At 38.5% G+C, this 24,855-nt stretch overlaps 1 protein-coding gene across 2 annotated transcripts; it reads left to right on the top strand.

The window, feature by feature from the left end:
* The first annotated feature begins 26 nt into the window (after nucleotides 1-26).
* Nucleotides 27-24,366, top strand: APLF (aprataxin and PNKP like factor). Of its 2 annotated transcripts, XR_003398069.1 has the most exons (10): nucleotides 27-431; nucleotides 1,535-1,684; nucleotides 3,064-3,190; nucleotides 5,905-6,083; nucleotides 8,790-9,178; nucleotides 14,917-15,042; nucleotides 17,509-17,555; nucleotides 18,940-18,978; nucleotides 19,268-19,459; nucleotides 23,486-23,595. XR_003398069.1 is itself a non-coding variant. In XM_026845757.1 (9 exons), the coding sequence occupies exons 2-9, from the start codon at nucleotides 1,652-1,654 to the stop codon at nucleotides 23,689-23,691; spliced, it is 1,146 nt and encodes a 381-aa protein (XP_026701558.1). In that variant the 5' UTR covers nucleotides 33-431; nucleotides 1,535-1,651; the 3' UTR covers nucleotides 23,692-24,366. The 2 variants fall into 2 exon arrangements, 1 of the variants encoding a protein (XP_026701558.1); XM_026845757.1 differs by lacking the exon at nucleotides 19,268-19,459 and having other exon boundaries at nucleotides 33-431; nucleotides 23,486-24,366.
* The last annotated feature ends 489 nt before the right edge of the window (nucleotides 24,367-24,855 follow it).

Below are 24,855 nucleotides of genomic sequence, written 5' to 3'. Positions count from 1 at the left end.
GGCACCCGCGGGCACCCCGCGCCCCGAGGGCAGGGTGGGTGCGAGTGTTGATCCGCTGTGTTTAGGGGCGTACACGCTGAAGCCCCGGGGCCGGGCTTCTTGCATTCCGGGCGCTATCGTCGGGGGGAAAAAGGACCGGGAGAGCCCGTGCAGAACCGAACGTGGAGGCGCCTGTTCGGAAAAGGTGTGCGGAATGTGTGTGTGTGTGTTTGTGCGTGCAGAGCGTGGCCTCTTGTTTGTCCTTAGGAGGCGGTGAATGGTTCAGCTGGTCAGTCTGTGCCTTCCCTCTGATGCAGAAAGCTGCAGAAGGGGCGACAGTGACTCCCGAGTGGTGCTGGGCAGTGAATGTAGCAGTAATTCGACTTTTTTTCCCTAATGCTTTGTGCTGGTGAATTGGCAGGGAAGAGATCATATCCCAGTACTCGGCACTGGTGAGGCCGCACCTCGGTGACTGTGTTCAGTTTCGGGCCCCTCACTATGAAAAGGCTATTGAATGACCCAGAGAAAGGCAACAAAGCTGGTGCAGGGTCTGGAGCGCAGGTCTGATGGGGAGCGGCTGAAGGAACTGGGGGGGTTTACTCTGGAGAAGAGGAGGCTGAGGGGAGACCTCATCACCCTCTACAGCTACCTGAAAGGAGGGTGCAGAGAGCTGGGGATGTCTCTTTAACCAAGTAACAAGCAATAGGATAAGAAGGAATGGCCTCAAGCTGTGCCAGGGCAGGGTTAGACTGGATATTAGGAAGCATTTCTTTGCAGAAGGGGTTGTTGGGTGTTGGAATGGGCTGCCCAGGGCAGTGGTGGAGTCCCCATCCCTGGAGGGGTTTAAGAGTCAGGTTGACCCAGCGCTGAGGGATCTGATGGAGTTGGGAACGGTCAGTGTGAGGTTAATGGTTGGACTGGATGATCTTCAAGGTCTTTTCCAGTTTACATGATTCTGTGACTAGTGGAAAGGCAAAGCATTGAAGATAAAACAGTTGCAGTTTGGGTGCACTTTTGTGACTGCAAAGCATTTTGGACATGGTGGCTCTGAACTGAGGCCTTTAAAACCAGCACCTGAGTACGTGCTGTCACCTCAGAGCTGCAGACTTGCAGCCTTTAGTTAGAACTTCTCAAAAAGTGCTGGACTCATTGGGTGTCTGATCCTGAAAACTATCTTAATGTTACATGACTTGTAATATAAAATAAAATTTTGATAAATTGCTCAGATTCACAGTAAAGTGCATCCTAAACTGTAATTTCAGCTTTCTCAGAGTTTTGTCATGGCAGTGATTAGTGTAAGTTACGTACTTAAAAACCAAAACCACAGTTCAGTAGGGGTCAGCAGCAATTGGAAAATCTTTGGTTCAAAATAATTTCAGTGGCAGATGGAAAGGAAGGCATGTTTATTTCCTCTATAAGTTGATATAAGAGTATGTTATATTCAGTGTAGAAGTGTGTTAATGATTGGTTCATAGCAGCTTCTGTGTTTAAGTGAAAAGTGTATTTTTATATTCATGATGAGTTTGACTAGCTAAAAATTAATGTGTTTTCTCAGAAAAAAATCAGGAGGCTGATGCAGAAGAAGGACCAACTGTTCATCCTGTTGAGATGTTTGATAGTCCGTTGTTAGTAGGACCAGCATGTTCTAACTGAGATACTGGAAATCGCAAAAATGAGAAAAAGTGACACTACTTCCAGACACTTGGTGGGTGCTTAATTTTTAAATTAAATTTAATACTGGTAGCATGTGTTGAAAATTAAAAAGGTGGTGTGTTTTCTAAACACTTTTTTCTTCCTAAGAAGTAAATTGACAAAGTTGTGTACTGAAAATACCTGTTGTTTTATTGATTCGGGTTGTGTGCCACGCAACTATATAAACATATTTCTGTTGTGTATTTATGATAATTTTACTGCGGTAACTTTTACTCTTGAGTATACAACAATTGCTACAGGAACTTTGAACTAATAATATAGTAGCTGAGTTCAGTACTACACAGCAAAGTCCAGTTCTGGTCTCTGATCTATATCAGTAACTGCCCCGTAAATCCCTGTGAAGGCCTAGGGGAATGAATGACTGTTCTTTCAAGCAGTCTAAAAGCCTCTGAAATTTATATCTGGAGAGCCTGTAGTTGGACTGTAGATGCCTTGTGCTGGCTCTAAGTAATACCTGTTTGTAGTGTACTAGCAGCCTATTTCATTTGAATCATACAGCTATCATGGAGTTGTGTTGTCAAGTTCCGTACAAACACACAGACAAACAACCCTCCAGTTTTCACCTGGCAGTCAGCATGCTGCCCAGCAAAACATTTTTCAAAGCAAGAATGTTTTGATTTTTTTAAATGTTGCCAAGTCAAATGGCTTTCAGGCAGTCTGCTAAGTAGTGTATGGAGCCAGGGGGGGTTTTCTTAGATCTTCTGTTGTGTGTCCTGCAACATGGTGCTAAAAGGGACACGCTGGTCAACATCATTGTACAGCAGGTAACTACATACAACAAATAAAATGTCAGCCTTTGCTGTAGCTGAGGTTCCTGGGATGGATACTTACTTTTTAGTAAGTAGAGATTCAGACTGATGGTATTCAGTAAATAAGCATGTACTGAATGCGACTTTGGTGTATTTAAATTGTTTTTACAGGCAAGATTTAGAGTGTGATTCCTTTCTGGAGAAAGGAATTGAAAGAATGCTAGCAAAACTTCTCTGGGTTTTTTTTGACAAATAGGCATTTGTTTCTTAAACCTGCTCTTTGTCTTACCTCTGTGGAAACTCTACAGCAAGTGGCTGGTAGAGCTCTTCTGTGAAACTCTCAGTTTGTAACCTTCTAGATATTATTCCAAAGGTCTAAAGGAGGGTTGTTTGTTTTTGTTTTTGTTTTTTTCTTCTGCTGCATGAAGATTTGTATAGATGTTACTTTTTCTGAATAGGAACTGTTAAAAAAAAAAAAATTTTAGTCAAATGGTACCATCCAAAATGTAGGTAGTTATCCTGCCTGCATTTGAAGAACATAACTCTGTACAAACTTGTGATCTAGATTTTTCCCCCTATTTTGTAACTGAGAAAAGGTACTAAACAGTAAATATTGTTTCAGGTTCCTCTTTCTGATGATAATGAAAGTGAACAGTCAAAATCTGTTCAAAGAAAGAGAGTGCTTCCATCTTGGATGCTGGAAAGAGATGGCCTGGTTCAGAGGATTTCTGAGCCTGTAATGAAAGGAGGTAGGTTTGCAATACAGTAGATTTGCATACCAATATACATTTATGTGCTTTGATACAATTTTCTGAAATTATAATGGTGTTGGTATCAAGTATTAATTTGTTGTTTCTCTTTCCACACTCTGTGCCTGGCAGCTGACAGAGACTTACTTCTGTTTTTGCCTTTGTCATCAGCCCTACAGGTGTGACAGTGCTCTTTCTGATCACTTGATTTTCTTTCCTCCCCCCCTTTTTTTTTTTTTAATGCCAGGTAATATACTCTCTTTGGACAGCTGAGTATCTGATGTACTGGAGCCCTTTCCTATAAACTCACCTGTTTTGTTTAATATGTAAATTCTAGATAGTTTCTGTACCCTTATCTGAGCCTTCTCCATGTTTGTCACTGATGTATTGCCCTTCCAAATTTAGATTCTTCTGATTTCACAGGTTTTAAAGTTAGGGTTCTTTGGGTGGTGGTGTGTGTTAGATTTTTAACTGTAACTGAATCAAACGTGATCACTTAGTCCCAAGTTACTTCCTAAGAGGAACAGTTCATCACAGTATAGTAGTTTCTTACCAATATGGAGCTAAAATAATATTGCATACCCTCTCATCCTTCCCGCAAAAGGAAATTGCTGAATGTATGATAAACTTCTACCGCTGTGTATCAGCAGTAACAGCAGCAGAATACTGTTTAGTAACTATCAGTGGGAGACACAAGGGTGCTGGCTGCATGGGCACAATCCCAAGAAAATTTTGTAGCATGTCCTGCTTTGGTCCTGGGTGCTTGTAAAGACTTGAAAAACATCCATTGGCCATTCTCTGACAAACTTACCGCAAGCATTTATTGCTGTGATGACTTTTATTGATGGAACTGGAGGACTAAAGAAAAGCAAGAAGGAAAATGACTACCTACATTAACAACTCCCCCAGTGTTTCTGTCTCTGTGTGCTGAAGACAGCACGCCTCACCCTCTTGCTCTTTTGTGGTGGCGTGTGAGGGGTTTGGGTGCTAACTGCTGAGTTTCCTTCCCTAGCCTAAGAGTATGAACTGTGGTGGCATGTCCACACGCATCGTGCAATGTCCGCTTCTCTGTGTCCAGCACCTGTTCTGCAAGGCCTCTCTTTCCACCTGCTATTTCTGCTGAGGTGGTGTGATGGAAACATTTGGCTCTTGATGCCTGAGCAGGCCTGTGGTGCTTCATGCAGTGTCTGACCAACAGCTTCCTACCTCCTGTAGGAAATGCAGGTGTCTGGATGGATTGACCTGGGCAGTTGTGGCTGTAAACACCTCTGCTCTATGCCATTGGCTACCCTGCCTATTCCTGTCCTCAAAAGCTAATTTTGAGAAAATTATAATAAGCAAAAGAAACTTCACTTTTAATTTTTTTTTTTTTTCAAAATCTATACTGTTCCCTGCCGGCTTATCCCTCAGATGTAAAAATTGCATGTACCAGAGGACTCCGCTGGCTGTGCTGAGTTCTGCACTACTGTGATTATTGTTTTCTTATGTTTGGGGTTTGTGTTCTTTTTGGGGTGGGTTTTTGGTTTGGTTTTTGTTTTTTCCACAAGCACTATAATGTTTGTTGTATATGTGCATATAATGTTTGCTTCAAAGACTGAACGTTTTGATGACCTAAGTGTTGAGATTTGGAGCTGTGTGGGCAAGGAGTATCTTGTGTGCTGTTGAAGCGCTGACCTTGAGGGAGCTAGGGATACAGATGAACACTGCTGGAGCTGTTTAAAAAGTCATTACGTAAGGTAATAATTCCAGTTCAGAATGGGCAATTTTAATAAAACAACCAATCTCTTCTGCAAATCTAAACCACTTCCTTAGAATTGTGAAATGTTTTGCATCATTTCAGGGTGGTATTGGATGGGAAGGTAGAGAGTAAAACTAGAAGGCTGCCCTTTTATTCTTTTCTGTCTGTCTTCCTACTGGAAAGGTAACACTGATTTGTGGTTTTCAAGTCAGACATGAAAATTTGGAAAAATTCCTTGCTTCATACACGTGACTCTGGCGTGTCAGTATTTTTGGAAGCAGGAGAGTTTTTGAAGTCTTGCAGAATGGCTTCAAGTATCTTCCTTCTGAATGCATTTTGCAGCAGATGGAGCTATAACAAAACCAGAACAAGGGTCCTAGCTGTCTCCCAGCTGTATATTCAGAAAATAGTACGTCAGTACAGAGATCTTAGAGTTTTCTGAGATGTGAAGCTTTCCAAAGAGAGGCACAACATTCACTTTGTTTCTGTTGGTTACTGGCTGATGAAATAATCAACTGTGGTGTGGTTCACTAGACAAGTGGACACACCCTGATTTTGCCGTGGTCTATGTAATTGATCTTTATGTGTTTAAAGAGGTAATCTGAAGTGATACTTACATAAAAGCTAGGTGTGTGGTAAAAGTCTTCTTTGGACATGTGGTTTACTTCATCAGCTCCTATTCTGCAAAAGAAATTGTCAGTTGTACTGATACAGTCAGTCAAGAACATCCTTTGCTACATACTTACTGTTTTCCTCCAAACTTCCCCTTCAAGCATGTTTCCTTCTAAAACATACTTTTTACTCTTATAAGCAAGAAGTGAAAAATGTGTTGTGGGAAGAGCACATGCATAACTGCTGCTATTACTCGTGCTTTTTACCCAGTGTTCTGCTTTGAGGTAGCTTTGGATTTCTAATGTGGTTCAGGATTTCACTGTAAAAGCTTCATTCCAAAAGTACCTTTTTATTTTTCTTTAAGGTAGTAGAATGAAAAAAGGCCAAGGAAGGAGTGAAAGTGATACAGAGTCATTAAAATCAGAAGTAAATGTGCAACAGAAAAAAAGATTAGCCTCTGAAGAAACTATAGAGGATTTTGAAGGTGAAGAGCAAGATCAAGGGAAAAGGAGCTGTCTTTCCATCCCCGTCCCTTCATCTCAGGTAATTTTTTTGGCTGAAGGCAGAACCATAGTATTTTCAAAAAAGAGATTGCAGTTGGCAGCGTCTCATTGAAGGCTGGGTCTGCCACATAACTATGTGTTCTGCTTGTGATTTGTTGTGTTAAGAATTGTTTTGAAATGCCAGTCCATTGGACAGCTCTATAACAAGGATCCTGGAAGCCTTCAGAGACTGCGTTTTCTGTACTTCCTTCTTGGGATCTGAGATTTAGGCCATGAATGTTCCACAGAAATATCAAATGTTCAGCTTTACAGCAGGAGGCTGGAAGAGGTGGGCCAAAGTGCTGGTGGGCCAAAGTGCTCAGAGTGGTTTGGTGTGTGGTTTCTTTCTCCAAGAACCCTTTAGGGGTAGGTAGTGGTATGACACTGGTGTAACGTTACACTGGACTTTGCCCAAGCGAATGCCATTCTAGTTGGTGAAGTTTTATGGTCAGAAAATTACTGTATGTGGCTTAGCAACTGCTACATTTTGAAGAAAGATAGTATGGGGGTGTGCTTATGCCACTACCTCAAAATCTGAGTCAAAAAAAAAGGAAAGAAAGTAGTCTGAAATCCAAAACTACCAGTGGCAATGAGTGAACAGACACTTCAGTCCAGCTGGTCAGTGTGTCTGTGTGTCTTTAAAGTACAGCTGCATTTATAGGCAGTTAAATGCTTACTGATAGCACCCTCCTAGTAATGGAATGGGAAGGATCATTATCAAAGACAAAACATATGCTGGTGAGAGCAAAGTGAGGCTTTCACTGACTTTTCCTTTAAGTGAACAATCCAGGGAGATGTTTCTAGTCTCTAGCATTAGAATTGCCTGGATCTGTTACAGGATCTGATAAAAAAATATTTAGCATGCTGCATTGGTTTTGATTTTTAATTAAATCTTAAGGTTAATTGAAATGATCTACTCATGGAGAGCATTCCCTTCAGGGTAGTTTTGATAAAATGCAGTGGTACCTTTTAATCTGAAAAAGTGTTCTGAGTGGTGAGGTTTGTTGGCTAGGTACATTAACACCAGCTACAGTGCTATTTTTTTCTTTGTCAAGTTACGAGTGAGTACATAATGAATTATTTTATTTTGCAGTTTTTAAGTATGAAAGCATTACTTATTTTCTCCTAATTTCATAAAACGTTTTTATCTCAAACACAGTGTAAAAAATGGCCTTCAGAACTTTTTAGAAAAAATAATGGGTTAGTGCAAGCAAAAGGAATAATAAGAGAGCTCTAAAAGATTGGAATTTTGATATCAAAACCAAAATCACTCTCCTGCTGTCACATATAAGGCAATTAAGAAAGCCTGCTGTAGAGTAGGAGGTAAAAAGAATCTCTGTTCTAAGTGGCACAGCTGCCACATGGCAGTGGGGTCATGCACACGTTGTAACCGGTGCCAGTCATGCTGGAGTCTTCAGTTTTCCTTGGTTGCAGCTTGTTTTTTAACTAGTTGCCACAATAAAACTGCAAGTGTTTACTCTCATTAGATACAATCTAGGCAATGGGTTGAAGTATGTAGTAGAGAGAAGTCCCAAGTGAGAGAGGCAAATTAGATAAAGTAATTTAGCCCTTCCTCTGGGAATGAGGGCTTATTTCCTAAACTGCAGTTGTTTACTGAGTCTTATTTTGGGAGTCTCAATGGAATAGTCATATCTATCTCCAAGCTGACTTGCTAAATATGCTACTGTCAGGATCATTTGATACTAATGCTGACTTTGCCCTTTCTTAATCACATTGCTGCTTAAATGTAATTGTCTTTGGTTTTGGCTAACAATTTGTTAAGACTTGTATTGAAAGGAATGGGATCAAATAGGAAACCACCAGCTGATTTTCAAGCTCTGTCAAACACATCTGTGTAAACTGAGTATAAATTTACTGGAGGGGGTAACTTAGATACAAAACTCTAGAGAGTAGAGACCTTTGAGTAGTTCTGTAGTGTGTCAGAGTAGTTCAGCCTTTGATATAGGTAGGCTTCCAGGCGGTGTCTCAGCTAGTGGGACAATGTTCCTGGCTTGTTTATGTATCTCGTATTCTTTTTTTTTTTTTTAAAGCACACATCTCTTATTTTAAGTATACATGTGTTCCAAAATTTAAAATGCAGTATTTATCAAAAGTGAAATCTTTGCCTGATGCTGTCTACTGACAAACTGTTGTATGATTTATAGCTGAAGCATTTAAAATGTATTGGGGTAGGATTAACCTCAAGGTATCTATCATGAATTCCCATATATCTCCCATTAATAGATAAATATATGTCTTCTAGAGTCTACTATATCTTCACGTGTGTAACCCCCATTCATTTTTTCAGGAGCAGTACTTTTAATTGAAAGGTAATTTAAACTAAAGTCCTTGAACTATTCACAAACTGAGGTGGTGAGAGAGGAGCCTGACTGTGTTGTGAGGGAACTGAAGCTGATGACAGGAGCTCCAGGATAAGTTTTTCTTTAAATTGTCTGTGTGTGTGTTCTTACCTTGAGCCTTTTATTCAGCAGCTGTATTAGCAGCTAACTTGAGTTTGGAAGGTGGAGTAGAAGATTTTAAAGGCTGGACCAGTTGAACTTTTGAGGTCCCTCCCAACCTGGGCTGTTCTATGATTCTCTGATTTTGGAAACCGCAATGATGAGATGAGGCAGAGTTTGACCTTGAAGCTTTTAATTCTGAAGAGTGTAAATTTTCAGGTCCTTCAAAATGTAACCTTGTTTCACAGAATACATCTGGATTTCCTCTTGAGAGTACCATGGGAAACATGGAAGGAAATGTCAAGACTGGAACAAAAAACCCTGGAAGTTCTCTGGAAAAAAATGATAGGCAGCTGCATAGTAAATGGTCTAAAAGAATAGGTCAGATCACCAGTAAAACAAATATAATTGAGGAAACAGAAAACAAAGAGCAGATTACTGGTTCTACAAGCCAACAAGCTCACTGGGGCAGGACTTTCCAATATTTTGGTGCCCAGGAAGGGATTCTTGAGCCTGATGCAAATATGGATTACGAGACTGAGATTTCTGATTCAACCAGAAGTGCAGATGCTTCAGAAGGCTCCAAACAGATCAAGCGTAAGAGGACACCTTGCATGTATGGAACAGGCTGTTACAGGTAAAGCAAACTAAAACTAGCTTAAGATAGCTTATATTAAGAAGTAATGTATTAGCTATAAAAGAGGAAAGAGTAAAGTCATCACAAGCTTTGATTTGAAAAAAATCTTTTGGTAAGCAAGGCACTGATGAGAAACAAATGGCATAACAAGGATTTTAAAGGTGTCAAGGGAGGAGCCAGGATGTTTTGCTCACTGCTGATCTGTCCCAAACAAGGGATAAAGTACTTCAGCAAATTAAAAGATGGAGTGTGCTAGTACGTGAGAAACAAAGATCTGTTTTAAAAAGAAAAGAAATAAAAACCCTGTGTGTACAGTACATGTACCAGCAGGAAGACGTGAACACTGAAGTGCCCAACATAGACCCTGTAGGCTTGTTTTATTAGCAGGTGAAACTTTTGTGAAAGATGACTGTTAATGATTTATTGAAGTTATTGCATGCTTATTAATCTGAATATTTAAAATACTTATTTGTCATACCTAAATAATCAAGAACTACTTTTATTATAGATTGTCTAGTCTGCCTTTTTTTTTTTAATGCTTTCAGCCCCTCCCCAAAGCCAGAACAAGGCATACCTACAAACTCCATATTAACCCCTATCTGGTCAGCGTCTTTGGTAATACTTTAAGTGAAGAACAAGTTAAAAAATTTTTTTTTTCTCCTACTCGTATCCTCTCACTTCATGGTGAAAGTGCTGTCATACAAATGTTTTGCGTGATACAAATGTTCCAATGAAGTTCCAAATCACCAGTGCTGAGTGCCTGGCCACCTGCTAGTTCCTTCTGCCCAGAGTAGATCTGGAGTGCAGTGTGTTGGTCTATCAAAGGGAAGATATAAATCTAGAGATGGACTTGAGGCTAACAAATGACCAGTGACCTGGTGACTGCATTTAGGAGAAGTCTTTGAGCTTTAGATAAATCTGTGTACACTGTAAGCATGAAGGATAAGGCTAAGCCAGGAAACAGAGTCCTGTGATTTCTTTTTTTTTTTCTTTTTTTTTATTCCCCCTCTCGGCCCCCCCCTTTATTTTTTTCCCTATTGTTCAAGGGCCTTGAACAATAGGGAAAACATTGAGGTTGTTTAAAAACAAACAAGCACAAGTAAATGCATTCTTGTTTAGGTTCGATGTGTAAATCAGAAGTGTCAAGCTGGTACACTAAGGAACACATCAGATTTCCAGCTTTCACGTAGCTTTATTCACATATCTCAAATTTTGCTCTTAATGAACATGATGAAAATATGGGTTTTTAGGCAGCTAAGCTGATTCAGTAGTATAAATGCAGCCTCTAGTTTGCTTCAGCTACTTGTAATTTTGCTAAGACAAGTCATCCCCTGTATGGGGGTTAAGCTGATTTAATGCTCCAGTATGCTGAAGGATTCCTAATTTTTAGAAAGGCAAATTTTAGTTACATGTAACGTGGAATAGGAGTCTGTATCTGCACTTTTGTTCTTGGGCCTTTATTCTAAAACTTTTGGCAGGTACTTTTCAAAAGTATTGTTACGTGAGAAAAAATAGTTATTTGGAGTAACATATAACAGTCTTCTGTTGGAGAACTTTGTAAACATGAAGTATCAAAACCATCAGCTTTGATCTGCGGGAAATGTCATGAGACTAAACCTGCTTGTTTACAGCAAAAGAAATATGCTTTTTAGTCTTGGTATTTGCTTTTAATACAAGATCACAAAGTAGTCTCTGCATCAATGGGATAGCTATGTTAAAGCAGGTCACTGCAGTTACCCATATTTTTAACAGAACATGTACCTAAGTGTGGTGTGAATGGACACTCTGAAAGAACACATTAGTAGCATATTCAGTTTTTCATTTTGTGGTGCTTTCCTTGAGCAAAAATCCAATTTTTAGAGTTGTAAGGAAGAATAGCTGCTTTGGTACAATGGGTAGCTGGTTTCCTGCTCCTTCATTACTTTAACCTTATGAAATGTCTTTTGACAAGGTGTGCTGTAGGAGTCAACATCTTAAATGAGTACTGCGTTAAGGAACTGTAACAGTTCCTTAAAGTTTTTTGCTAGGTGAGGTTTTTGATTCATAAATATCATTTATCTGATAACTAAATGCTCTCCAGTGTTCTAATCTTTGTTTTAGAAACTTCTATGACGAGATACTCATCTTCGGGATATGGTTTTGGCACCTTTGGTAGGTGCCTGGTAAAACAGCATGAATTGAAAAGATATTACTTCTATTAATTTTATTAGATTTTTCTAACGCATATCTTAAACATTTAGGAAGTAACTTTGTAACCCATAGTTCAGTTTGTTCACTTATGAATTTGCAAACACTGCTTTTGAAAGGATCAGTCTTGATGCACACCTCTTGCTCCAGGGATTCTTCTTGTCATCATCCTTCAGCCTCAGATTCTCTTTCTGAGGTAGCCTGAAGCACTGCTGAATTGAAAGAAACTGTGATTACCACCAGGAGGCAAAGTGCTTTGTGAATGTTATGTCTGACTATGTTTGTTGTCAAGGAACTTACTCTTTGAATACTGTCCTGTATTCATTTTCCTGTCTGCTGCTTGTTTTTCCAAAGTTAGAAGACTAAGGAATTAAAAATAAATCCAAACTCTATCCACCTTTTCAAGGGCTGCATGGAAGGGGGTGCTGTAGACCTGAACTCTCATCTCTAAAACTGTATCTCACAATTTTTGTCCACAATTCTGTCCTTTTATCGGTCTGCGATACAGTTCTCTGCTGACTGCGTGTGTGTAAATCTCTTTTCCATAGCTCTCAAAGCAGGGCATGCTCAAACCAACCTTTGGATTTGTATGTGTGTTCTTCTAAATACTTTGCTCTTGGTTTATGAAAATAAGTATTTTTCCTTTCACCTTAACCTTGTAAATCTGGCAGCTAGATACCTGCGTCTGCCTTTTTTTGAGCCCTGTCTTCTAATAAGACTTCCAACTTAGAACTTGCAAACACTGCTTACAAGCAGTTGTGGCATAACTTCAGGCTTGAAATCTATAGCTTTATAACTAGTGCTGGTAATTCATTAAATTTTCACTACCAGTTACTTAAGTAGCTGAGAAAATAAGCCCTTGAGATGGCAAGGGTCTTCTGCATGCAATTATAGAGAAACAGGGATTTTGAGCTAATCAGTGAAACTTGCTTTAGAAAAAGGTTTTTGCTTTTGATAGCTGCACAGATGGAAAAATTGTCTTAAAAATTTCACTGAGCACAACTTCTGCTTGAGATGACTGCATTGATTCTGTAAAACTTTATATGTTTTATTTGCATCATTTTCTGCATCATGAAGTGTGAGTACACAAATTCAGAGCTTCTGTGTTAGCAAAGTTGCAGTAACTGTATATGTTTATGAGAAGGCAGCTCTCATAAAGCTTTATTCTTAAAATAGGCTTTTAATAGGTTAAGTAAAGCTTGATGATTTTGTTTTGATCAAATGCAGTGAGGTTTTGTTGTGAAACTAACTTTGGAGTGCAACTTACAGCATGATCGATGTTTTGCTCTTGCAATTCAAACCTCTCTAAAAAAAAAAACCCCTAACCTCCTTCAGACAACTCAAACCCTAAAAAATATTTTCTTAATATAAGCTATGCACTTTTCTGTTTGAAAATTCTGTTTTGTCGGATATTGTTGCTCAATGCATAGAATTTAAGGTGCTTCACAGGTAATATATAATTTGAGGAACATCACCCACTGGACCAAAGAATCCCGAAGCCTAGTGATAGGGAGCATACATCAAGAGCTTTTTGTTTCTATTCCTCCTCCTTTTTTTTTTTTTTCCCCCCCCTCTCCTCCAATAAGGGCGGTTTGTTGTCCAAGTAGGTTTTGAAGTAAATTTTTGAAAGGAAATGGATGTCTCCTAAAATACGAGAGGTTGGCTAATCGACAGCTATAAGGCTTTCTTTCCTTGGTGACTATGATGCTACATGTATCTTATTGTAGGAATAAATAGTAATTTCACAGAACAGTTGCCTTTGTGTCCCTTTGAGAAGATGATTTGTGTTGCAAATGACTGAAAATTCTTGCTAATATTGCTAGTCAGGTAGCTCTGTGCATTTCGAAAACAAAGCAAGTAGCCTCTAAAATGACTTGGTTCCATTCCATTTACTTTGAAATGGGAAAAGTAGGCAGCAGCCTGTCTGAATTTGGTGTAAGAAGTGATGTTTCCTGAGAACTTCTTGTAGAATAAAAGATTGGTAAATGCAACCTTGCAATGAAAGATACCAGGCAAATGGAGATTTAAAGTGTTTATACTAAAGAAACTTTTTCAAATGCATAAAAGGGGGCCTGAATGGCTGGTAGGGTTCATGGCACTTAAGTGATCATTTTGCAAAAGCTGTAATGAAAGCTTTATTTTCTTTTGGTGGTAGTTGAAATGCTGAAATTAATATTGACTGTTCCCTATAAAGTTCATAAGAGGTAGTTGTGAATTTAAAGGAAATAATGCCTGTGATCAGTGAGGAAGCTGTTGTACGCGTAGCTAGCTACATACACATTTCTGGCTTTGTGTTTCCAAATGCAGCTGTAAGAATTATAAATTAAAGCACTAATCATTCTGTAGTTTAAATCTGTCATTCCTCTTGCTTGAGGCAAGCAGTTCACTTTTATAATTTGCACAAACACATTAAAGACTATGTACTCTGGGAATTAGTGTGGTAAATCATTGAAACATTTTGTAGATGTCTTCGGAAAATAATTTATTAAAATATTACATTTCTTGCTTTTAAATATGCTTGAATAAATTATCTCTAAAAGAAATCATAGGGAAAAAGGTTTGCTTTTGGTACCACTAATGTTCACTTTGACACAATTTTTTGTTGTATGTTTCAATCTGTCATAAATCTCTTCTGAAGCTGTAACATGTTTTTCTGTGTTCTTTTTGACATCACTTAAGTTTTATAAAGCAAACTCTTCTCTAAGTGATGTTGTTTATTGCTGCCTTGTCTTGTATGGTGTTTATGCAAACCTGTTGCCTAGAAGGAGTAGAACTATTCTTTCAGTGATGCATATATTTGTATTCACTATTTGCTCACCTTGGATTCAGATGCGTAAGTGTTGTAGAGCAAAAAGTCGTGGTTGCTAGTAACGTGCTCTCATGCCTAACATTGGTTGACTCAGCTATGTACAGAGTTGTTAAGTCTTACGGTACAACTTCATGTCATCGTTATAATTTGGTATTTCAAATAAAATGTCATGATAGCCAAGGCAAACTTCCAGTAGGTTGCTTCATCTGGAGTAATATGCTGGCATTTGAAGCATTCAAGTGAGTAGTAACTTGCATATAGAACAGAAATAATAATTTAGGTATATTGCCTGAAGCTAATAGGCCATCATCTGAGGGTGTGGGGAGTCTTTAATACTGCAGTTGTTCAGCTGCCATGTGTTGGCCCTTCCAGCTTGAGCTAAGATTTTGGTAGTGGTTTCTCTAACACTTTGATAGCTTCAGAGGGAGTCATAACTGAGTTGGCTACGGAGTAAGATTCATGCTATACAACTGCATCAGGAGGTTCTGTATGTGTTGGAGGTCCGAAACTTAAAAGCCGGTGGCAAATAGGAAAATTCTTGTTTTAGCCTTTTTTGCAGCATGTGCTGAGACAAAACTTTTCTTCTCTTATCCTGAAAGTAGGTCTTACATTCTGCATAAAGTTAAACATTAAAAGCTCCTCCACATAAAAATGAGTTATCACAGATTCAGTAACACCTTTCTGATTTCCACTTCTCATGTTCAGATGGCTCAGTTCTCAATATATTCTTTGTATTTTGCAGGAAGAATCCCATTCACTTTGAGCAGTTCAGTCACCCTAATGATGATGATTATCATGAAACAGAGAGAGTAACTCAGGATGACAGTGATAACCGGCCTGAATGTCCGTATGGAACGGCCTGTTATAGGTGAGAAACACTGTACAAAGTGGCTTTTCTTGTTTTACAGGTTAAGCATGTTCTCCCCTAGAGCTGCAAAATTACAATAGAATAATGAGTAATTCTTGGTACTAAATCTGGGCCATAGCCTTCTGAAATGAACCGTGGACAGACTGCTACCTATAAAGCATCAAAGTCTGTGCAAAATATTTGTTAGTGATTTCAGCTGGCGAGCCTGAAAACTTGTCTTTTGGAACCTATTCAGTGGCCTAGAGATCAATGCCTTTTTGCTTGTCTGCATGTAGTAAACTGTTGTTCTTTATATAAAAGAGTAATTTATTGTCAGATGTTGTCCTTTATACGTGAATTTAAATTTTGATTTAGTAATGTAGATATGTACGTCTTAGATATGTAAATCTTAGTTTAAATTTAAAAATTTGTTGAGATTTTATAAAAAATACTTTAATTGGTATTTGATTTGTTAGAAAGTGTAATTTAAGTAACAGCAGTAAAATTCAGTTTATGGCTGACTAGTACAGTTTCTTTTAAGCACTGTTGATTTTTTTTTTTTCAAAAGATTATTTTATTCCATTTTGTTTCTCAGTGTCTAGGTTTTACATTTTTATTTAGCAGAGTTTAATGCCTGCTGTGTAATTGAAACAATGCACTAAAGGATATATTTTGAAGCAGTAGCACTTCTGTATGGGCATATTGGAATTAATGCCTGCTAGATTGTGCCTGAGTAGAAACTTTTTCTTCTCTCTCCTGGAAAGTGTGGTGAACCTAAAGAGCGTGTTCTCTATGAAATAAAACAAAATGAGGGTTGCTTTTAATAAAAAGCCATGTTATATTCAGCTAATGCAGAAAAAGTGTTTCTTTTCTGAAAAACATCTATGAGATTAATTTCTCATTTTAGGATGAGAAATCTGGATTTATATTGGTGGTGAAATTGCCAACATGCTTCTCAGGAGTACAATGGATGCTTTACCCAAAAGCCAAACTGTCTCTTCTTCCAGCTAAGACAACCTCTGTGCTGTGTTAGTTGATAATTTCTTAATCTGTGTTTCATTCTTTGGGGTAGAGGAAAGAAGGCATCCATGAAGCAATGGTAATTCTTTTAATGAAGCAACAGATAAAATTTGAAGGTTTTTAGTGGGTTTTTTGTTGTCTTTATCTCTTGGCTACTACTTGAAGGGAACATAGCTGAATGATCTAAATGCTGTGCCTTGAGTTGGGATCACATGGTCTGATGCTGCTGATAGTAGTAAAACACAGGAATAGCGATTAAATATACTGTTTCAGTACAGTATTTTTAATAGGAAACTATTTCCATTTTTTTATTCGGGTAATTGTCACTTCTAATGCACACATAATGTACTTCAGAATAGCAGTAGCTATAGAATTGTAAATCAACTTCAAGTGTTTGAATTTTTCACAAATTATTTGACATAAAAATAAGATTTTTCTACTGAAGACTCGCTGCATTACTCTGTTCTTCGAAGAATAAGGAAACCTAAATAAGCAACTGATTTTACAAGGCAGTCTTCACAGCAAGGGTACTTTGCAAAATACACAAAAACTTCTGCAGTTGCAGAAATTTGCCTCAAGTTTCAGGCAGTGTCACATGGTATGTCCTTCTTAAATACTGGGCTGTAATTGTTGCTTATTTTCAGAAGCAAAAATGAGGACAACTGAACCGGTCTTCTTCCAAAGTCAGAATTTTAAAAAATTTTCTGCACAAAAATAAATGGAGTTGCAACAGTTTTGAATAACACGGGGGTATGGGGGGATAAATCAGCGTGTTAATCACAGCCAGAATGAGGGAGGGGAACAGGTCTTGCAGATCCAAGAGTATGTTGACTTTAAATTTTCTTTCACTGCTTTGATGCTATTTTTTTTACAGAAGACATACAAACTTGTAAACTGAATTTGCTGGATTGCAGCAGTGTACTGCAGAAATAAGTAATCTCTCTGAAGAATCCATCTGTGGCCTCTCTCTGTGATCCTTTGAAACAAGCAGATCTTTCAAAATTCTTTAATTTTCCCAAACTATTTAATTTTGTAGCCTTACATTGCAGAATATGGATGCTATGCCTGAGTACCTCAGACCTGTGATGCACTGTGCATACATTGTACTTAGTGCACCAGAAGTTATGTTTTAGTTTCATTTTTAGTCTGAGTAAATAATTGGATCACTACTTATTACACTGAGCAAATGCATCTTATCATGCAACTTTGGAAACTATCTCATCCCTGGTTTTGACCAACCATCTATATTTTTTTTTAAATGCTGAAGCAAGTGGAACTCTTATTTAACTACATGTTTTTTTTTTCCACCCTACATTCTATAAGATGAGACACTGCAGTAAGGTACTGGTCACAGAATTTTATTTTAAAAATAAATGAAAATTTATCCATGAAATACGAAGGAGTTCAGGGCTTGTTAAGTGTGGATCAAGGTGGCAAATCAAGCTTTTACTGTTTTCTTCTTTGCAGGAAGAATCCACAGCACAAGCTGGAATATAAGCACAGTGCACCTCCAGGTAAACCAACTTGTTCACTATAGCTCAAAGTGCCGAGGGGAAAAAAAACTCCAAACCCCAGGAATAAATACCAAAAATTTGAACTGAAATGCTTGCAGCTACTGTAAGTGAGTAACACTGCATTTGCAGCTTACTCTGTACTGCCCTGTGCCCTTGCTGCTCTTCAGCTCGAGGTCTTGCCCTTGTCTGTGATAAAGTTGCTTGGCCGCTGCAAACTGGCACTCACTTTTTCAAATTTTTTTCAACTGAAGTGAGATGGGCTAGGTCAGACACTGATAGAGTTTGTCTGTTTTGTATCTTACGTATTGATAAAAATGCTGCAAGTGGCTATTTTTGTGAGTTTAATAGGTTAATTATTGAAAATGGAACATGGTGTAGGTAGTAGTACCAGATCTCCATATTCCCCCATTCAGAGCTGGAGTATTACAATGAAAATAGGGAATATATTTAGGTGTTAACTGAAGTATTCATCAACATTTCAAATGGATACTGCAGTAAATTATTTCTATAGCTTTCTTTTCATGTTCCCACAGCAAAATGTGTACACAGAAACGTTTTATGTTTTAACTGTGTAGAATCTTAAGACTTCATACTTACTTTTTTTTCTTATTTTTATTTTGATAGGAAATCCTCATGTAACATACAGTTTTAAAGTCCTGTGATGCTCTAAAACAAACATCACAAGCACATCTGTCATATTTTTTATTTTATTTCAAATTTTGTCTGACCAGTGGTTTTCTTACTGAGAGAATAATTTTTGTCTGTGTCTGTTCTCTTGAGGCTTGGAGGAATATAATTAAAACTGAATCTGAGTTTCTAGTCTAAAAATTGCTAGTCTTTTATACTCCAATAACTACACTGTTGAAAAACACAGGGGGGTGCACTCTTTACATTTTGTTCTTAAAGAATTCAAAGAGGTACTTTGCATTTTTTCGTGCTTTTTCTTGATTATTGGACTTGGAGGTTTTTTCCACTTGGAATCCCAGTGCAATAAACAATACTTCAGTTATGGAAATGTAATGACAATATATTGTATCTGTAAAGAATCAGGATTAGACATTATTAAGGAGAAATTACATTTATGGAATCGTTGTAAATTATTTAAATATTTTGAAATGTTCCAATTTTCTGCTTTAAAAAAACCCCAACAAACAGTATTGATGACATTTGTCTACACATGTAATGGTCTGTAATTGTAAGAACAGTTTGTCTGGGTAATCTCCCAGGAATTATTCAATACAAAAAAAGGGATTTTCAGGGGCAGGAGAGTAGTTCTTGCAATTGTAAATACAGCATAATCATAGCAGCATTTATTTTAATAGGTCAGTCTTTTATTGTAGTATTGTAGGTTGTACTCTGTCCTGACTAATAACTTTTCTTTTAGTAACTGAAAGAAGAACCCGACAACGAACTTCAAAGAATGGTGAGCATATTCTTACGTTATGAATGGGCACGTCAGCACGGGATGCAACTGATCTGCTTTGCTTTTTGGGCATTTGATAGTGCTGGAGATGTTTGATAATACTTATTGAGGAGAAAGTAGTTGTTATTTTAGTAAAACCCCGTTTGCTTTTCTACAAATAATAGTGCTGAAATTGAATTTGTGCCACGCTTCCTGGTTGAGCATACCTGTCCTTGTCTGGAAGTGGACAAGAAAACAAACAAATGTTTTAGGGAGAGATGGCTAAATTGATTCTTCCTTTCTTGCGCAGGAGTCATAACAGGATGAAAGGAATCCAGTATTTCATCCACAGCTAGTTAAGGTTGCCCTGTAAAGATGATTGCTCTTGAAACATTGAGATACTCCTTCTGCATTACACTGACCTTTAAATAACTTTCAAGTGATGTCTGTGCATGAGCTGATGAGCTTTTCTTATACTTGCTATGAGATATCGATGTTTCAGGTAAGATATTGGTTTGTTAGGACTAAAGCGTAGAAGAAGGTTAATGCCTTCGAGTTAGGGTCAGTTTTTGCAGTAGACTGCATATGTATCCTTCTTACTTTAGTTTCTAGTTGTCAGTGAGGATTACAGACAAGCTGTAGTCTCTCTTGATGATGTAAATTGTAATACTATGTGTGAATATCTCCTACAGTTACCAGTGGCACACCTAGCTTGATTTGCTGCTGCCAGCAGTGTTAACTTAGTGGGTGCATAGACTCCAGTTTTCAATATCATTTAAGTCTCAGCTTCCAAATGTGAAGCTTCCTGTTCCTTCTAAAATAATTTAAAAGCAAGCTTTAAAGAGCCATCTGAAATCCGATGATATGCCACTTTCACTGACCTGAACAAGGCATGAGGATGTGGAACTGCTGTGTCTCAGGTAGAAGTGGGAACTGGCTGAGATCACCAAGTTGTGGCTGGGCATTTCCTAAAGAAATCCTCAAAATAGAGAGATCCGCCTTATAAAGAAAACAAATAAGAGTGCATGTAGCTGTAGTTAATTTTCTAGGCGATTTGACATCCATTTCTGTTGTGGGTAGATGCAAGAGATTGCTTTTATACTTTCTGCTGAGAAATTTCTTTCCCATTTCCTTATCATGTACGTGTGCACTTTTGCTATCACTGAATGCCTGATATGGTTGTATCTGTGTGCTAGCATAGTTTGAGATATGTTTGTTACCTGTATGCTTTGTTGCATCCTATGATGCAAGTACTAGCCCCATCTTGGTCCCTGCTCCCTTGTTGAAATGTGTATTACAGTGTGGTGAGGATTGTGAGCAGCACAGTAAGAGCAGTGAGCGGTTAAGATTTTATAATGAAGAAGTCTGGACTGTGTGCATATTTGTAGTCTAAATCTAATCTTGAAGGGTTTAAATTGTAGCTGTGCCTTTCATACGAACACTTTTCTTACCTGGATGGTGGATCCCATGTGTGCAGCTCGTGGCAGGTGGTCAGCTGAGCACAACTGTGGATGGAAAAGCAATTCTCTTGCGAGTGTGTAAAACTCCCCTAAGAACAAACCAGGGAAGAATTGATATTCCATGCACAGGGGAAAGCAGGGAAGTAATTAATTAAATCATATTTGATGGGGTATGTTTTGTGTGGGGTTTTTTTTCCCCAGTGTCTTGTTAACTGGCTTGCTTAGCTCTCTTGAGGGCAAAGCTTGTAGAAGGTTGGGCTCAGCAATTTCATATCTGAGGCAGTGATACCGAGCCATGCGAGGTCACGCAGCCACTCAGGTCTCTGTTAACCTTTGTTTCATGCTGTTTGGCACAACTCAACGTTACACAGCAGGGTTAATTTCCGTACAAGTGTATTTAAATTCCACCAGCCGAGGAATAAAAGGATACCATCTACATGACATTTGACATGTTTAGTTTTTAACACTTTTAGTCTAATTCCTACCAGAGGGATTGCAAATTGCCTGTAGAGAATGTGGTTTATGTTCTGAGAAATAATCTAAGGCTAATTACTGAGGGAATGGTTGTAAGGGAGGAAGAAAAAGAAAAAGGCAAAAAGTCAGTTATGCTGTCATTAAATTGTCACTACTTAATGACCTCACTACATTGTTGCTACTTGGATGAATAACCTGCTGGAACTATTCACTATGAAGGATTCTCCTACACACTTCCTTGTAGGTTTTCTAGCAAGCTGCTGAGCTCACTTCCAAATAGAACTCTTTGAAAAGGGTGGTCAGCAAGCTCTTTCTGACCCCATGAAGGAGATAGTTTCAGAGAAATTTTCAAGGTCATCTTTATAAATATGGTACTAGGGAAAAGGCAGAATTGTGCTTAATGAGCAGCTTTAAGGGCTGTGGGGCTGAATTAAACTATAGCAGAGAGGTGGAGTGGGAAGGCATGGAAAAAGTGCATCATTTACTGCTGAAATCTAAAAGCATTGACGTAGAGGGAGCAAAACCATAGTATATTCCTCATGAATTTGTGGGAAGAATACAGAAGTAATCAGTATTTTGCCAGAATTCCAACTTCTGTTGTAAAATATGACCCACAGTGCTGTGCAAGTGAAGAGCTTTTCTTTGCTAAGTGGATCTTGAGCTTATTATTCTCACAAGTTTAGTCTGAGAAGTGAGATTTTGTTCTTACTGCATTTAGCATCTTTGTTTTGACCTCTTCCCTCCAAGACGTAATTCATTCTGCAGGACCATAATCTGTGATTCCTATAAAAAATTCTGCTGGTATGGGTTAACATGGACGTGATTTAATTTCCTCTGAAATCTGGTAAGCAATAAACTAGCAAGTTTAATAGCAGATTACAGCTCAAATTGACAGTTGGCATTTTCAGGATTTTCTACTAGGTGGTGCACAGTCAGTCCTTCAAAGAATATCAATTGGCAGCCATAGGATGTTTTCAGTTATATTATTGGCTGTGTCGCACGTGGCTGACATTATTCTAGGAGGTCATTCGGTGCCTCTGTAGCACAATTCACTCATAAGGTGGTGTATCTTTGAGAAACTTAACTAATGCTGTAAGTGCTTTTGAAAACCTTGGCTGAGGGTTGCTATAGAGTACAAAATGTTAATCAGACCATAAGATAACTCTGGAATAGTAACGTTCCCACGAGTAGAAAAATGTAACTGGTGGAGGATGTGATCTGACTACATGAGGTACTGGTGTTCTTGTTTCCTCACCTCATGCATGGCTTGAGTGCCTGGAGCTCTGAGCAGAGTTTTCAAGAGGTTGCTAAGAAATACTTACGGTTAGTATAAACGTTGGTGATTTGGACTGATTATGTACAGCTCAGAAAAAAATACATGTTTATAGTTTCATATGAAAGATGATAAGAACTGCTCAACAGATAAATTTTCTGTATGAGGTCATTGTCAGGTTACCTCTAGAGGAGATAAGAATGCAAAAATTGGAGGCTGGGAAGAAGAGGAATGAATATGTGTTTATGCAGAAGTATGACTTAAGGGCACAAAACCATGATTGGAATATTAGCAGACTGTGGCTACTTAGGAATTGTGGACGTGTAAGAAAAAGGGAGATAGCATAGGCTTGTGGAACAAGGATTACACACATCTGCAAAATCAGGAAGCAGGGGAAATAAACTTGTTAAAGGTTCACAGCTACTGATCAATAAAAGGAGAAAGAAGGCTGCCATGGCAGCAGCTTTGTATAGACACTACCAGTCAGGCTTCTTCACATAACAGAGTTACCCTGCTTCTGGAAATTGGTTTAATATTGCGAGACAAGCTGTCTAAAATGTTTAGGAACATGCTGTGAACAGCATCCATTTCTTGTAAATAGAGGTTTCTGAGTCTTTGATTCCTGGCAAGACAGAGTATTGTGAAATACTGTGAAGGCAGACAACAATTTGATCACAAAATGTAAGTTGTGAAAAAAATGGATGAACAGCAAGTTAGAAAGCAGTGTGATAGAATAGACTGAACTGGAATGCACCCAGCTCAGGGAAGTGTTCAGTGGTTGTTGTTTCCTAAATCCATGTTCAGAAAGGAAACACAGACTATCCAGCAGGGATCCCAACTGAGAACGTAGGAGGCAAGTGATCTAGCAGATTCCTTTCTTTCATCTGAAGCTCAGGAAAGAAGTGAATGGAAATGAAATGGATGGAAATGTCAGATTGCAGAGGGTATGAGTATAAAATAGCCCTGAGGAAGTATGTATGGACGAAGGCAGAAAATCCAGGGTCAGAATAACCACCTGGCAATAACAAACAGCAAGACAGGTATATTGTTTAGGTACAGAAGTAGCAGGAAGACGACTAGGAAAATTGTGTATGCCACTCCTTAAGGAGAGGAGAGTTATCAGAAGACGTTACCTGATGCTGTTCTCTTCTAATATCAGAAGTTGTTATCAGAAGAGGCCTGATACTGTTTTCTAAGTGCTGGAAGGACTTTAGTTGTTTCTTTCTCCTCTTGAGGACAGGGATTAACCAGGTGGTCTCTGGAAAGTCTCTTTCTTTCTGTATTTATGGTTCATGAATATATGATCTTTTTGTCCCTACAGGAAAAATGGCTGTGGAGAAAGGTGGTGCCAATGATGATGAACCAAATGAATATGACCTTAATGATGGCTTTATAGATGATGAGGAAGAGGAGTGCGAACCTACTGATGAAGACTCTGACTGGGAACCCAGTTCAGAAGACAAGGATAATGAAGATGTTGAAATGCTTTTGCAAGAAGCGCATAAATTTGTGAAGACCAAAAAGTAGCTGCAGGGAACAATATTGCAAATGATCTATCTGGCTGTGTTAAAACATGGATGCGCCAGGAGAGGATTTGCTTTGAAAACTGTTGAGTTGGTTTTGTTTTTTTTTTTCCCCCCAGTGATGTAGACACTACAGGAAGATTTTAATGGGACAAGGGGTTTCAGCAATGCCTTTCTTTTCTATAAGTATTATTTTGAGAGGGGGTTTTGTTTTATTAAGTGGTGGAGCCAGAGGATTGAGCTCTGGAAGTTGTTGTTTTTAGGGTGTTTTTATATCTCATCTCTTTCTTTTGCAACACCATTGGTGTGTCATAGTTTGAAATGCAATTTTAAAGGTTGTTAATGCTTTGTCTTCCTGTGCTTGACAGAAATGTTGGCATTGGGAAAGCCTTTTGTTTTGCTGAAACACGATATATGCTGTGTTGAACAGAGGAGTTGCACTGTGTGCCTACAGTACCGCAGACTAATTCTTGGCCATCACTGGGGAAACTGTCTAAACCCTTTTTTAATGTTCTTCTGAGTTAGTGCAGTCTGCTAATAGCTTTCCTTTTAGGTGTCATTTCTTTGATTCTGTTGATGTACAGTAGTTAAAGACAGGTAGTCTAAATCACTTGAGAACAGCATCTCAGTGTATCGAACTGCTTGGTTGTCTCAAAAACAATTATGCTGTATATGCTGTACATCAATGGAATTGTGTTCAGTTCACAACAAGCTGAAGTCTTGATGACTGTCTTTTTGCACAATTAAACTTGTACCATACTGTGGGAAAAACTTGTTATTGTGTCTGTAATTTCTAAAGACTTGGTGGCAGAGCTTCCTTCCATGTGTTCACAATTTCCCTGAGCTTTCAAGAAGGTAAGTTAAAAAGTTTTGATATGTGTCAGGATAGATGATTGGACCCATGTGAACTGGGCACTTTTTGGGACACAATCCTGAAATTCAGCAGGGGAAGCATGCTTGTGTGGCTCTGGCTCCCCTGGGAATATCTGCCAAATCAAGGTGGAAAATAGACATCCAAATACTTTCAGGCTTTTCAGCAGGGTGGCAAAATGTTCTCTGCTTCAAATAAAATGGGCATTGCTGCAAACTGGCATTGGACTGCTCTTGGATGCAGGGTTGTCTTTTGCCAGTTCTGTGTCAGAGGTTTCTCTCAAAAACTGTAGATACT

Source organism: Athene cunicularia (genome assembly GCF_003259725.1).
Source record: "Athene cunicularia isolate RWA chromosome 3 unlocalized genomic scaffold, athCun1 chr3_part1, whole genome shotgun sequence".
Classification (NCBI taxonomy): domain Eukaryota; kingdom Metazoa; phylum Chordata; class Aves; order Strigiformes; family Strigidae; genus Athene; species Athene cunicularia.
The sequence above is the reverse complement of the archived record's forward strand: the minus strand, read 5'-3'. Positions and strand labels throughout refer to the sequence as shown.

Bases quoted from the DNA above. Each gene is read 5' to 3' on its own strand.
- APLF (XM_026845757.1), top strand. From the start codon at position 1,652: ATGAGAAAAAGTGACACTACTTCCAGACACTTG. The intron at 6,084-8,789 runs GTAATTTTTTTG...CTTGTTTCACAG, and splicing joins TCCCCGTCCCTTCATCTCAG to AATACATCTGGATTTCCTCT. The intron at 18,979-23,485 runs GTGAGCATATTC...TTGTCCCTACAG, and splicing joins ACAACGAACTTCAAAGAATG to GAAAAATGGCTGTGGAGAAA.